The sequence below is a fragment of the Gobio gobio genome (assembly GCF_949357685.1).
Source record: "Gobio gobio genome assembly, chromosome: 9".
NCBI lineage: Eukaryota > Metazoa > Chordata > Actinopteri > Cypriniformes > Gobionidae > Gobio > Gobio gobio.
This window is the reverse complement of record NC_137115.1, coordinates 7,915,563-7,931,910: the sequence shown is the minus strand read 5'-3', so window position 1 is coordinate 7,931,910 and position 16,348 is coordinate 7,915,563. Positions and strand designations below refer to the sequence as shown.

General features: G+C 37.7%; 2 protein-coding genes across 2 annotated transcripts in view; one reads left to right on the top strand and one right to left on the bottom strand.

Annotated features, from left to right (window-relative positions):
* The window catches only part of cstf3 (cleavage stimulation factor, 3' pre-RNA, subunit 3), a 38,325-nt gene extending 37,654 nt beyond the window's left edge, over nt 1–671 (bottom strand). The window contains exon 1 of the mRNA XM_079825782.1: nt 488–671. Coding sequence (XP_079681908.1) covers nt 488–514 — 27 coding nt within the window. The 5' untranslated portion in view covers nt 515–671. The remainder of the gene's footprint in view (nt 1–487) is intronic.
* A 4,818-nt stretch (nt 672–5,489) lies between these two features.
* Nucleotides 5,490–16,345, top strand: rpl35a (ribosomal protein L35a). The gene is made up of 5 exons (XM_079825700.1): nt 5,490–5,565; nt 6,043–6,080; nt 6,176–6,328; nt 10,727–10,871; nt 16,280–16,345. Exons 2-5 carry the CDS (start codon nt 6,070–6,072, stop codon nt 16,301–16,303), a joined length of 333 nt encoding a protein of 110 aa, XP_079681826.1. The 5' UTR covers nt 5,490–5,565; nt 6,043–6,069; the 3' UTR covers nt 16,304–16,345.
* The last annotated feature ends 3 nt before the right edge of the window (nt 16,346–16,348 follow it).

Below are 16,348 nucleotides of genomic sequence, written 5' to 3'. Positions count from 1 at the left end.
TCTCCCATTTCTGGAAAACATACACAAACCCGAATCTGAAGGTCTTGTTCGAGTTTGGCGGTGTAGCTTTAAAGCTCTAGGAGACGTTGCAGTCAACAAGTTGTTGTAGAATGAAGAGTTAAAAATATACATTTACATTAGACGATGGCTTTCTCAAACCAACACAATAGATCAATAGTGTTAGAGAGTATAGTGTTGCAATAGTAAAGGTAATCAATGCATCGTGTCGTGCTGCAGTCATACAATCGCCAACACCTAAGCAACAGCATTACGTCAACACTCGTCTATCCTACTACGATACCTCAAATGTTTCTCATTTATTACAGCAGTACAAATCAAACACTGCACAAACACTCGACGCATACTGTGAGAGACGTGTAATAAACCTTTAAACATCGACACCATCCTGCTTTAGGAGCGAACTCAACAGCTAGGCCGCAAACACGAGCACTTGATTTCACACACTCCACAAATGTCTTTACTTTACCTGGTCCGGTGGAGCCTCGGTGGACATGATGGAATATGAGTGCGATCCGAGCAAAGAAACGTCGACTGCTCTTATATCACAAAAAACCGCGGACCGTGACTATTGCAGCATTGTTTATTTGTGCAGACTCTTTGTGCGGCCGCTTGTCTCTCACCGCGCACTAAAATGGCAGCAGCGTGAACTAGCCGTTGAGCTACGCCCACCGGAAACTACTCATTTCAAAATAAAGGCCACTATAATAATACTAATAGAAAGTATTATTCTTATAACAAATACATTTTTTGTGCCATTACTTTACAGACAGATTCACATTAAAATCAAAAGAAAAAAATATTTCATGGGATTTTTTCTTTAATTATGAAAGTAGTGAAGCTGTTAGATCAATTAAATGTGTCACGTTCGCTTTTTAGGAAGTAATTTTAAGTAGCGGCATACAACGTTGATAAAAGATGTGTGTACTTCACTAATGTTCTTTAAAAGTTATCTAAATGTTAGTACAAAATGTTCTTAAAGGTGCAGTGTGTAATATTTATGAGGATCTCTTGACGGAAATGCAATATACATAACTATGTTTTCAGTGGTGTATAAAGACATTACATAATGAACCATTTTGTTTTTATTACCTTAGAATGAACCATTTCTATCTACGTACACCGTGGGTCCCTTTACATTGAAGTCACCATTTTGCATCGCCATGTTTCTACAGTATAGCCCTAAACAGACAAACTTCCCTACAGAGTGCTAGCTACTCTGCTGTCTACGACGATTACATCTTTGTCCTGCGTCGGCCACCGTAGCTTTCTCTATGTGCTTCGAAAGGGAGGGGTGAGCGGTTGCAATTCACAACCTCACCACTAGACACCCTGCCGCTAAAATGTACACAGTGCACCTTTAAAATAATGTTTGTGGAACGTTCTTATAATGTTATTAATAGCAAAGACTTTATATATATATATATAGCACACTGATTACTTATGAATGGGAGAAAGTGCAACGCCCAATATGGCGAACAAGCCCCGCCTTCTAAATGAAAGAGCCAATCGTTTATTAGTAAAGTCATTGTGTCACTGCAGCTGCGGTTAGAAGCTCCAGTTGCTATAGAAACAGGCAGTGCTGAGACACGCGTTTAGGATTGTGCATGCGCATTAGTTTTGTCCAGGCTGAAAAATGCAGTTTTTTTTATCATGATTTGAGCGTTTAAACAAAATTTATGAGACAGTTGTAGTCAGATTTCTTTGGTGATTTAATCGTAAGCTTGGCGAACAGTTTCAAGCGTTTCAAAGAGTGAAATTACTTGTCTGAAATGGACTTTGTTAATAGTTAATATAAGCTCTCGTAATGTTGAGAGAAAACATTCTTAGAATAGCATTCTTGGAACGTCCTTTTAATGTTATTATTATTTGCTTAATGTTTACATAATGTTATCATAAAACGTTCTGAGTACAATCTTCATGGAACGTCCTTACAATGTATTTTGTATGAATATTCTCATGTGAAAATGTTGTGAGAACAACGTCCACAATGTTATTTTTACTTGATGAACATTCTCACAAAGATAGAAAACGTTCTAGAACAACCTTCTTGGAACGCCTTTATGATGTTTTTAATATTTGCTAAATGTTTTTGGATTGTTTGCATAAAACGGTGTGAGAACCATTTTAATGAAACATCCTTAGAGTGTTATTTGTCAAAGTCTAAGTCAAAAACATTTTTTGTATAGTGCTTTTCACAATACACATTGTTTCAAAGCCAGCTTTTCAGAAAATCATGTTATAATGTTTATAATTTCTTAAAATCTTTATCGCTTTTAGTAGTAGACGGGACATTCTCAGAGCTTTGGCTAAGGTTCTGGAAAGGTTCTCTCAAAGATATCTATACCATGAAGCCGGTTTAGCTGGCTAGCCAGATATGTTTAAGCTTAGTTTGTGCCAATCCTGGGTTTTAGGTACCATTAAATTGGTTTGGCTTTTAGCAGTTTTCATCTCCATAGTAACTTATGCTCCACGGCTAACCTGCTCCAGGGCAGGTTACGATCTGGATAAGAGATCTCAAACTGATATTAGACCAATCAGCTGTGAGCAAAGTGACACACCTCTGATGCAATAAAGTCACTCCACACATTTGGAGTTTTCTACTCCTAATTAAAGGTCACGACATAGCAAATGGTTTTTAAAGACTGAAGTGTCTTTTAACAATGCTTATTTATTATAATAATAATTTTGAATGACTTAAATATAATTTATGTAATTATCATACCCTTAATCAATTACACATGTATCATTTTAGTTAATCAATCATTAAGGCACTTAGTTAAAATTAATATAAATAGCCTTTATAAAGGTCATACAAATAAGCTTTAAAATCAATAAATAAAGCTATACAAATGACTACATGTGAGTTGAAATGTTCAGTTCTAATGTTCCAAAGTAAGATTTTTCTTAAAGTTGTCCACTTTCATAGACAGCTCCTGTGTAAATTTGTTTAAATTCTTAATATTTTCAATCATGTAATATTCTGCAGGAGAGAGAAATTAATTTTGCTGCTTCTCTCGCGAGATCTCAGTTTCCTTGATCCACAGCGTGTGATTGGCTGTTCACTGCTGATGTCAAAGCTAAAATCCTAAACTCAGGACCAAAGCCTGAGTTGACAGAGAAAGCAGATGATCAGCATCATGGAACCAACAAAGCCTGAATAGATTGGTTTGGTATTGTCAACTCGAAACTGATCCTGTAACCCTGAGTTTGTTAAACTACCATCATGGTACAGACCCCTGGTCTCAAAAGTTCTCAAAACGTTATTTATATATTGTTTTTTGTTGAATGGTTTAGTTGGATGTTCATCTAACATTTTTTAAACATTAATTGAAGAGAACATGAAGTCACAAGAAGTGCACAAGAACAAACAATGAATGCAAGTTGTAGACTATATAAAATATACCAGAAAGCAGGAGAAATACGCTGACTTCATCCCAGCTAAACATATGTTCTTAGAATGTTTTGAAGTTATGAAAATGTTATTTCTGAATGTTTTTTTTTTTTTTTTTTTTAAATATGCAAAATGTCAGTTTAAAAAAAAAATGTATTAAGAAAGTTTTTTCTTGGTCTATGTGAACATTCCATTCTATCATTTAAAGAAATGTTATGAAAACGTGTTTCTGAACATTCAAAACATCCACATTTTTTATTGTTTTATGAATGTTTTGTTTTAATATTTGCATGACCTTTAAACAAAGTTTGTGAAAGTTATGGGAATGTTTCTTGTTAGCTGGGAGGCAGAGGGCCGCCAAATGGGGATCACATAGGGTGCCAAAATGGTCAGAAATGGCTCTGATTGTGAGACAGTAATAGCTGCAGGTCAGAGTAATGGCCATGCCGAAAGGTACACAACGCTACAATAGAAACTAAGGCTGCATGCAAAATCACATCCTTCCCTGAAAAACAATATGTGATACAAGAAGTATGCCTGGATTCACAGTAAAAGAGAAGGCAAAAAAAAAAAAAAATAGCCAGATGTACTACTTCCAGTGAAATTCTGAAGTGTGCATATGATGGACACTTTACTATCCCATGAGGCCACGGGAGAGGATTTATGAATGGCGGTGAAGTAAGCCAACTGACACTGGTAGGTCACATGATAATGCCAACATGAGGAATAACGTCCGGATTACATTCATACTACACACACTCATACTATATAACATACTTATTAGCGGCCGTGAAGTGCCTAGAGAGTATGCAATTTCGGACGCAGCCTAACCTCTAACCCCAAAGCGTAACTGTAAAGACCTTTTAGCATGCCCATTACTCTGACCTGATACCCACACTTACGTGTTGCATCTAAATGTGTTGCATCTAAATTTTCATATGGCTCAATTAAATGTCTGTGAATTGAATTTGATCAATTGTGGCAACAGACTAATATACCTCATTCTGAAAGTATGTTGAGTCAATGAAAAAATTGGTTTACCCAACCATGTTGCAATTAAATAGGCTATTTTAAATGGTAGTAGTAATGTTTTCTCTTTTTTACCTTATTGAAAATGAAATCTGCCAAGCAACCTGATGAGTAGCAACCATTATAATTACATAAAATGGATCGCTCAATTGCATCAAATACAAGTTTCCTCTGAACTAGCCCTAGCTTCTAGTTCAACATTTTCTCAACATTTTCTCCTGGCCTTGTTTGTGCAAGGAAAATGGTCTGGATACATTATACGAACACCTACCCCACATGAAAAAATACTATACTATATTATAGTATAGTATATTATAGTAAAATTACAGTAAAATTACTCTAGTAAATACTTTAGTGTTTTTGAACCATACTATAGTAAAGATACTACAGTAAATTGTAGTATATTGTAGTATATTTACTACACTTTGTTAATTTACTGTAGTATATTTACTATAGTAAGGTTCAAAAACACTATAGTATTTACTAGAGTAATTTTACAATAATGTACTATAGTATTTTTTCATTTGGGACTTTATTACAAGCAGCAATTGTTAATTTATGAAATATCCTACCTCCATTTACATGTTCACAATATTTGGCAGCCTAATTGAATGTTTATTTAGTGTTATAAAGAAGTAAGTACTGATATCACTAAGAGAATAGAACTGGCTGCAGATCGAAATCATCGCTATAAATAGGTTAATTGTTGTTATAAATATGTTAATGTATTTGTAGTCTCCTTTACGATATGTGAATGTTTATGTGTACGTCTTTTTGCGCTTTGTTAACATTGCTTTTTAAGGTGTATAAATAAATGTATAAATAAATAGAATTTATTTGGGAAAAGATGATCTCTATGTCAAAAAATACAATTGTTAAAAAAAAGAATTATTAAAAATTACTTGAACACATTTTAATGATTTAATATTATTATTATTGCGACTACTACAATGTTGTTGATGATTAAGAAGAAACTGGAAAAGTGGTATAATGTGAAAGCGGGGGGAACAAATCGCATTTAAAACGCTTTAATTTCAGTCAGGCAGATCTTCAGACACCGTTGCCAACATTTTCCCAGCGTTCCTTGCGAGCGGCCTTTTCCTCCATTTTTGAGATTGAATCAGGTGAGCGTTTTAGAGCTCGACTTTTAAAATGTGAGATTTTAGCCTTGTGTGGTGTAAAGTAAACCACAATTTCGACCATTATTGATAAAAATACCAATGAAGTCCATATTCCGCCGAGTTGTGCCATGTACGACATAAGATGTTTTGGATTTTGAACGGATTGCTGGAGCCAGTCGGCTCAGGCTAAACTGGTCCGGAGCTCATTTCTGCTCATTACTGTCAAACCTTATGTCAAAACATAGCTTTTTGTTGATAATTTATGGTGTTTACAATGTTGGTTAGCTAGTTTCGAAGACGTAGTAATATCTATAAACTACGTTTAACTTTGTATAAGAACTTAGCCACATAGCATTGAGGAAGATAAACATGATGCTGCTGTGGATATAGTCAATATACATTTATGAAGTCCTTGACCTGCGAGGGGCTGCATATTAATTGACTGTTTGACCAAATGTTTATGTATTTTTCTCATTTTAGGTTGGTTAGCCTGGTCAAAGTATCATCATGCCCGGAAGGTAAGACATGAACGCTGTCAGCATTGTAAACCTGACGCATGGTTCAGTGTGATATCCATGCTTGGCACATGCTCATAGATGTAACCCTCTTTTAGGCTATGGAGCAAGGCTATCTTTGCTGGCTACAAGCGTGGCCTGAGGAATCAGCGTGAACACACTGCTCTGCTCAAGTTAGAGGGAGTCTACAACCGCGCAGAGGTCGACTTTTACCTGGGCAAACGCTGTGCCTACGTCTACAAGGCAAAAAAGTAAGTGATGGCACACAATGTAAGATTTTTGGATTAAAATATCCAAAAACCGCTCGAAAAAATGTATATATTTCTTTTGGCATGTGTACTTGCACTCAAATTCTTCCTAGAATGTTTAAATCTGGAGAAATAAGCAATTTTTACCAGGACACGGACCATGTCTGTGTATCGTCTTTCAATGATGTACCTGTGTTACCATTGATTTATTTTGTGGAAATCATGGAAACACCTAAGAAGCTTTAATATATGCGTTTTATCAGACAAAGGAACACCTGTTTGGAGACCTTTATAGACACAATTAATTTATTTGCATGCCATTTAACAACACAAGCCATTCAGCATTTATTAAAGGGATAGTTCACCCAAAAACGAAATTATGTTTATCTGCTTACCCTGAGGGCATCTAAGATGTAGGTGTATTTGTTTCTTCAGTAGAACACAAATTAAGATTTTTTACTCCAACGGTTGCAGTGTGATAGTCGTATAATGCATGTCAATGGGGATATTTTAGAGTATGAGAGTAAAAACGCATAGACCTACAAATCCTTATTAAACCATGCGGCTCGTGGCGACACATTGATGTCTTAAGACACAAAACGTTTGGTTTCTGTGATGTGTAGATGCCTCATTCGACCGATCTGCGCAGGCACTAATGAGGAATCTATGTATATATCTATGATCGCACCCGTATTTTGCATGTTTTTTTACCTTATTCGCTGGAAGTGATGGCGTGGGGACGGCTGATGCAGAGCTATAGAAAAAAATGAAATGCATTTTTAAACAAACGCATCGATTCGCTTCAGAAGGCCTTTATTAACACCCTGGAGCCGCGTGGAGCAGTATATGTGACAGACAGATGCATTTTTTATGGACTTAAAAAACAGAGCAACTAGTACTGCTATTATAATGCTTGGATTAGCCAGAACATTTTTAATATAACTCAGATTTTATTTGTCTGATATACACCTATGATGACTTGAGGGTGTGTAAATCATGGGTTAATTTTCATTTTTGGGTGAACTATCCCTTTAAAGGGCGTGTAACACAGTTTCTGCCAATCTCCTGTTAATCTTGAGTAGTTTTGCATCCTTCATATCTCAAAGTCTTTAGATTTATAAAAGACATAAGCTGTACCGACTCTTTCCGAAAAAAGCTGAGCTCTGGGAGGCGTGCCATGTCTGGAGCTAAAGAGACACACACACACACACACGTCATCGCATCATAGACTCTATTCGTTCCGGTTAAATCATAAAATAAAATGTACACAAATGTGTCCCTGCTCTTTAGGGCTGTCAAAATTGCTCAAAAATGACGTTCGAATATTCCTTCTAAAAAAAGCACGAATATTCGAACTATTCGAACATCTGGTTGCGCATTTTATCAATGATGCGCATTACGTCAATAACAGGACAAATGAATACAAAGACACATAACTACTTATATAGGTGGTCTATTTAAGTTTAAACATATTTGACAACGTATTACCTACACAAAAACAAGTAAATCACTAATGGCTAAAGACCGCAGGCGCAGACCTCACTCTCTCTCGCCCTCACCCTCTCTGCGCACAACGGTTTAAATGAACAAATACATTTTGAGTCTGATCAAGAGTTTTGTGCAAGCAATTTAAGGTCGCGACTCTTGTCCCAAATATAGCAGGCTTCATTCAGTGATTGAAACAAATATTAATATAAGTTTTACAGCATATTATTGAACGCTCAGAGCGAGCTGTGCTGTGGTAAACATGGAACTTTTCCTTGACATGAAACGGTAAATAATCAAACCAGTGGAAGCAGTGCATTTATCCTTCATTCATGCAATATCTATTCAGTCAGTACCTCGATTCCATTGCTTGACAGAACTCCAGCCTGCCCCATCCACGACACTGATCGCTCTCATGTCCTTACAAATGAATGAATTAATTTCTGCGTTATGGCCTCTTGTCGTGTTGCAGACAGAGAGCTTGTGGCGGGCGATGCAAAGTAAGGCTGGTCCAGTTTGCACATACAAATTAGTTGCTTATATTTACAAAACGAGCCTACAAAAGCATAAAGCCCGTTTAATAAAGAAAAGTTCACAAAACTAAGTGAACACTCACGAAAGTGTTTAGTGAAATTAGGAAACATTTAGATATCATAAATTGAGTTGTATAAGTTCACGTTACATTTCTACATACATTTTGTTCTCATGTCACAAGTAATATCAAGGTTTATTTTGATCTGTTTTACATGATTCTTTTGTAGTGTGGTTTTCGGTGAAGTGTACTAAAATAAATATCGTCACCTGTGTACACATTAGCCCACTTCTCGACGCTTTTCCTGATAGTTTATAGAACAATTACTCCGAGTCGCCATCTGTCGTTTCAAAGAAAAGCACAACGGCGAGCGCGTCAAGTATAAACACCTCGTCCGTTTGGGGAGGAGCGCGCGCAGTCAGCGGAGGCTCGCGCTCTGGAGACGGGCCAAAGTACACAAGGCTTCAGGCGCGCTAGCGCCCACTCGCAAAGCAGACAGACACGCCTCTACTACTGCGGGCGTTTTTTTCCCCACATTTTTTTAATTATTCGAATATTCATTTTCACCTTCGAAATTCGTTTTTTAAAAACTATTCGAATATTCGAATTTAGAATATTCGTTGACAGCCCTACTGCTCTTGATACAGAATCACTGAAGAACACCTTCGGTTTTAATGAGAAGAGAAACTATACGATGGTGGATTCTAACCCAGAATCAAACTTCGGACACGCCGGTCAAAAGCTCTACCACTGGACTGCAAATCTGTGATGAATCTCAGGGATGACAATATTGTATTCTGCTATAGTTAGGAGACTTAACGTTAAACATGACCTCTCATGACTTTAAAACCCCACTTTTTAAAACCGTTACGGTACCACATCCCATTATGGATAACTTTTGATTCACTATACATTTGTGTTGATTACATTATATGCACTTACACGCCGATTGCCAACATAACAGACACTTGATGCAGTTTCACTCACCACCTGCAATGATCTGCAAATCCAACGGGCCTTGGTTATAAAACATCCATCACCAAAAATGCCAGGAACATACTTGGAAAAACAAACTGCATCCACTGTTCCCTTAACTTTGGGTTCTTTGGGGAGCTGAACAAGGTTATCTTTCCCTCACAAACAAAAACACTACTTTAGTGACATTGATATAGCTTACTGCAATCTGCAAAGTGTCTCATAGTAGCCGCAGAGCGAAGGCTATAACATAATTTTCAACACACAAATGTATCTAATATGACTAAACAGTGCATGAGTGGAAGAAGCGGAGACTGTGGTATAATAAAAGTTCAGCTCCTGTCGACCCGTCTCTCCTGCGGCCACGTTGCGCTCCCACAGCACTCGGCCCGGCTCTGCTTCATACTACTACAGTAATATTAATCTCATCCATGGACATGATTTCTGTCCACGTCCTGTCCCGATGCTTTAAGTCTTTATGGGATGAGTGGCATGTGTGAGGAAAAGTTTGACTCCATGCTTCAGTCTATAATATGTTTGTTTGACCATGCTCATCATGAAAAGAATATTCACTTTTATTGGAAAGTCGGCATTTATTTCTGTTTACTTGGAACACATTTCTGTTCTTATTTTGAATTAGTTTAGTTGTCATTTACTTACCCTCAAGCTGTTCCAAATATGTGTTTTTCTTCTGCTGAACGCACATGATATTTTGAAGAATGCTGGTAACCAGACAGTTGATGGTAGCCATTGACTTCCACAGTAGGAAAAAAAATACTATAGGTGCCATCAACTATCTGGTTACAGCATTCTTCAAAATGTATTGTTCAACAGAAGAGAACTTGTATGGGTTTGGAACAACATAAGGGTGAGAAAATGACATGTTTTCATTTTTTGGGTGAACTATCCCTTTTAAAATTTGATGTTTATTTGATGCATTCTATTAACCTGTTAACTGTCACCCCCTTTTTGAGCATATATTTGAACTTGGATAGTTGTAAATAGTAAATGCTTTTGAATACAGACCTGAGGTTGAAGTTATACATTTAAATGTACTATAAAGCAAGTGTACCACTGACAGTTAACAGGCTATGATGTAATACACATATACATTCGTAATGGTTTATGATTTAATATTTATTGAATTAAATTTAATCTGGTCATGTTTTGATCATCATTGATATTTGGCTCATTAAATTTAGTTTCTCACATGGAAATTTACGATTAAGGAAGTAAAACGGTTTGTGAACTGCTTTTCTTGTTCACTTTAAATACAAAGACTGAAGATGGTCATGAAACATGTTGACCCTCCAATGCAGAGACATGTTTCATAATTTCTATTGGTGTTATTTTGGTTTTTGTCCATAGTCAGCAATTTGTTAAATGTGAGTTCTGTGTGTTGTCTAAAGGACCACTGCAACACCTGGCGGTAAACCCAACAAGACACGCGTCATCTGGGGTAAAGTCACACGGGCTCATGGAAACAGTGGAATGGTTCGTGCCAAGTTCATGAGCAATCTTCCTGCAAAGGCGATGGGGCACAGGATCCGTGTGGTAAGGGTCTTAAAGTTTCTCTCAAGCTTTAAGTATCAATGCCTGTCCTAGACTATTTTAATTTGCCCTCTATATAGTGCTAAAAAGTGGGTTCAAGACATTGCTGGTTTATTAACATTACCTGCCAAAGGTCTTGTAGGGTTTGCCCTTAATGCAATCTTTAAAGGATTCGTTCACTTTTAAATAGAGGTCGATCGATAGTGGATTTTACGATATCTAGGTTGGACTGCACTTGCCGATAACCGATTAATCGACCGATGGTTTTTTTTTTTATTGGATACTGGATAAAAAACTTTATTACTAGAAAAACGTACTAATCCATGAAAATTTGCTAAATTAAAAACATATATGAATATTAAAATGAGAAATTCTAACAGAACAAATTATTCCGAAAATAATTTAAAGGGTAACTAAACCCTAAACCAACTTTTTTTAGTTAATGATCTGTAATACTGGGGCTTTATTAATGCTGTTCATTGATTCGAGTAAATGTTTTGACATTTGAGTATAAAGTGTTTTAATTCTATAAAATATGGTGTAAAACCGCCAAAGTGCTGCCCTCTTAAGGTTGAACGGTGGCTACTGCAGTTGAATTTTCCTATTGGACGTTGTGGTACATCGTGACGTAGGATGGTACCTCCAACGGCTCACTATCCGCGCCCCTAGCGCGAGCTCACCACGCCCTCAGAAATGTTTCCCCCAATCACATGAGGAGAACGGCTTTACTCCAGTTTGAACTGTCATATTACATGAAGTAGAAACATTATGAATGAAACTGACTTGACACATGCTTTAACATTGTATTGAAGAAAATACGGTTAAATAATGAAGTTGTCAGTACACGTCAGGCTTTTCTTGCGATATTATTGCCGCCCGTCATGTGTACAGATAATTTTCATACATGAGACGCGCTTTCAAACCCTGACACGCAAGTGGTTGCCACGGACGCAGATAGATTAGGTCGGTTCTCTTGCGCGGCTGCTTCACTAGCATCGTCGGCATCGGGAGTTAACGCAGTTTGAGCAGCGGCTCGCATTGATAAGGCTCCGGGTTTATGTCTACAGACAATCCACCCTCCTCCACTTCAGGTGAAGGTAGGAGAAATGACCGCTCTGTTGCAAAGCTGGCGTCACTCCAGTCATTCTCCATCTTTGCGACTCGCGAGTCTGACAGCTGTCAATCAATCCGTCACTGCGGGTCTCAGGTGCACGCCCTCCGCTCAGCCCCGCCCTCGGTTCGTCCCCTCTGTGTCCGCCGGGCTTTGCCCACTTTTCCAGCATTTTTTGAAAATTGCCAATGGGTGGAGTTAAGCTCTGAGCAGGGGTTTAGTTACCCTTTAAACATTAAAATATTACAGGTCAAATTTGTTTCTTTATCTATAACCTAGAAACATGCGTACATTTCATAGGTAACACTATGCAAGTCCCTATGCAACAAGGATGTATTAGCTTACATGAACTATATGCAATATACATTGAATATTGTATGTATTAATATGAGCAATACAATTTTACCTTGTTAGTTTAGTGCATTAACAAGGTTACCAGATAAAAATAAAAATTCAAACTAAATACTAACTACTAACCATGAACAATACTTCCACCACATTTATTAACCTTAGTTAATGTTACAAATGGAATATTATTGTAAAGTGTTAGTTACGATTTCATATAATCAAACTGCTTTTTTAGAAGGCGATTTATCTAATTACCTTGATCATTCATGTTAGTTCATAGTGCATCAACCAAGGTTGCCAGATAAAATAAAATTTCAAACTCAATTTAATGTTGAAATTAACATACTAACAATGAACAATACTTCCATAGCATTTATAAAACCTTAGTTAGTTACAAATGGAATCTTATTGTAGTGTTACCATTTCATATAAATCTACACAGTCTGCTTTTTTAGAAGGAGATTATCTAATAAAAATCTAATGCGTTTCTGCTTTTTTTTCTTTCGGCAGCATGACGATACAGTTTGCTTTCTCACTTCACTAATTTTATATATGCAACATTTGGGTCGGACTTGCGTGTGTTTTATCACAATGTTTTACCTGCTTGAGGTAGCGCTAATGTTAGCGTCACCTCAGCCTCGTCGACAAACATACACACTGCTGTTCTTTACTTGCTAATGCAGTATCTAGTCAACAAAAATTACTTTATAATGATTTGGCAACAAGTACTGTAGTGTTTCGCTGTCATGTTTTAAACGTGCATCTGATGTGCCAGCGCTCTCCGTGCAGCATGTGCTTTCCCTGCAGTGCAGCCTCACCTGTGAATGTAAACAAAAGGCATCAGTGACTGTTTATTTGGCCTCTAGAGGCCGCTCATGCTATAGCCTATAATGGCAGCAGACTCTTCTCAGAGCTCTCATACTGTGTAATGACAGCGCACCTGTCTCAATGGACGCAACCCCTTGAAAAACTATCAAATGAATCGGTCGACCTCTACTTTTAAATGAAAATTACCCCATGATTTACTCAACCTTAAGCCATCCTAGGTATACATGAGTCTTCTTTCTGATGAAGTTATCTTAAAGCTACACTGTGATATTTTCCCCCATCTAGTGGTGAAAAGGTAAATGACCATCGAGAGTTTTAGTTTATCTTCCTCTCAATTCCGATTTCGTTTTAACTCCTACGGTGGCCGATTTAGTCCAAGATTAATTAACGTGGCTTCCAGTTCGACCTCGTCCACATTCGACACGGTGCCATCGAGTGTTAAAATGCGAAAGGCGACGCTTGAATTTACGGGTATGTCCCTCTTTGGTTAATGTACTTTCAAGATGGGGGGGCAACATGGCGACCCGCATTCGAACCCCTTACCCGTATGTATTTTCAATGGCATATTATAAACTTACGAGAATACTACTTTATTACTTGAAAGAAGTAAATATACATTAATGAGCACATAGCTAAGAATAAACTAAAAAAGTTACACAGTGTAGCTTTGATAAATATCGTGACTCTTCCCAGCTCTATAATGGCAGTGAACAGGGCCCGCGAGTTTAAAGCTTAAAGTGCATCCATCCATCATAAATGTACTCCACACGGCTCTGGGGGTTGTAAATAGTTGTATAAAGATTTATAAAGGCAAAGCAATGCGTTTGCATGAAAAATATCCATATTTAAAACTTTATAAAGTCAAATATCTGTCTTCCGACGGACTGCCTTTCGTATTCAACTTGCGAAGTAAGTGTAACACCTCTTGCAGTTCAAAATGTTCAACGTCATACGACGCACAAGTTACGATTTTTCCATAAGGCTTGAGTGAGTAAGTCATGGGATAATTTTCATTTTAAAGTGAACTAATCCTTTTAAGTGAGCTTTCACACTGCGCTTTTCACACGTTGGTCTGGTTTCACACTCAACTTTGTCGAACCCTGGTGCACTTGCCTCATCACAAATGGGCACGGCACATGAAAACCAAATGCGGCTTAATATATTGTTTATTACTTTGCTGCTGTTATGCGCAGCAGAGTAAACATTTGTTTGCTGTATGTTGCATTAAGGCGGCTTTCTGCTGCTGCTTGCAGACGGACTCTTTTGAGGAGACCGTGAATGCCATTCATTTGCCACCCTCATTGCACTCGCTATGCTCGAATACACTGCATGCTCACTCTCGCTCGTATCCAAGGTACATAAACTCATGCCTTACAAGTGTTTTATTGAACTAAATGCATTGTCAACGGCTAAAACGCATGCGCAGGTTACTTTACTTCCTGAACAAGCCTGCACCCGAGTCTTGTGTTGCTTTCACATGAATCGTGCCACAGTTCGAGCTCAACCAAACTCAGACCAGACCTTGGTGTGCACCCGGTTCCACATGACAGCTTTCATATTAGCAATTTTTCATGCGACCCGCACCTCGTTTCAAACTAAACTACCAATGTGAAAGCCCCATAAGTTTGAATCACTAGTGACCTGTTTGTTCGTTTGTATGTAGTCTCATCAGCTTTATTGTGAAGGGCTGTCATTTTAAAGATGTATTCAATTATCTTCATGAAGTATAATTGATAAGATTTGGGAATTTAGGCTAGATAGCTAGAATGGAAGAACCTTAAAGTTTACATTTCCAAAATCACTGATTGCAAGAGCCATGAAACTAGAGCATCCTCGACTCCTTGCCTTCCTCAGTGTCACAGAAAGCTTTTTGTATTTCTCCCACATGTGGCAGCTTTATTTGCTAGTGTAACAAGCACACCCTAGAAGGGATTTTAACCTTTTTACTTGATGTGATGTTTGGGCACAAACGCGGCTTCTCCTTTTATAATGTGCTTTAAAGGGTTAGTTCACCCAAAAATTAAAATTCTGTCATTAATTACTTACCCTCATGTCGTTCGACACCCGTAAGACCTCGTTCATCTTCGGAACACAAATGAAGATATTTTAGTGTAAATCTGATGGCTCTGAAAGGCCTCCATTGGCTCAATGGTACTCTACACTCTCAAGACCCATAAAAGGTACTAAAGACGTTGTTACAAAGTCCATCTCACTACAGTGGTTCTACAATAACTTTATGGAGTGACGAGAATAGTTTGTGCGCAAAAAACCCTAAATAACGACTTATATAGTGATGACGATTTCAAAACACGGCCTCATGAAGCTTTGAAGCGTTATGAATCAGTGAGTCGATTCAGCAGTTTGGATCGCCAAATTTCAGCAGTTTGGCGGTTTGACACGCGATCCGAATCATGATTCGACTCAGTGATTCATAACGCTTCGAAGCTTCATGATGCTTTGTTTTGAAATCGTCATCACTATATAAGTTGTTATTTAGGGGTTTTTTTGCGCACAAAAACTATTCTTGTCACTCCATAAAGTTATTGTAGAACCACTGTAGTGAGATGGACTTTGTAACGACGTCTTTAGTACCTTTTAAGGGTCTTGAGAGTGAACCGTGCATTGTGCCAATGGAGGACTTTCAGAGCCATCAGATTTCAACTAAAATATCTTCTTTTGTGTTTTGAAGATGAACGAGGTCTTACGGGTGTCGAACGACATGAGGGGAAGTAATTAATGACAGAATTTTCATTTTTGGGTGAACTAACCCTTTAAGGGTATGTTTACACAACAATGTATTAAAAATGGCAATGTTTTTTTGCATACAGGCAACAATATTGTCAAAATGATCCCCTTTAACACACTGTATTCTGCTGCCAGGCCAGTAGTTGGCGATGACACTATGTAAAGATGGATGATAACCGTATCATTCTCAAAAACTTGTGCGTTTTCAAGCCCCAGAACGGCATTGTCGTGTAAATTAACGACACAAACACTGTTCGTTGAAAACGCTGTCGTGCATGTTTCTAAAAAGGGGAAGGTGTGGTTGTTGATGCATGTCAATGTTTTTTAAATCATGCAAGTTTTGAACTAATCACTAATTGTTTGCTTCTTTTTTTTTCAGATGCTGTACCCATCTCGTGTGTAACATGTTTTTGTGTACAGTCAATAAAAAAAGTTGATTCCAAAATTG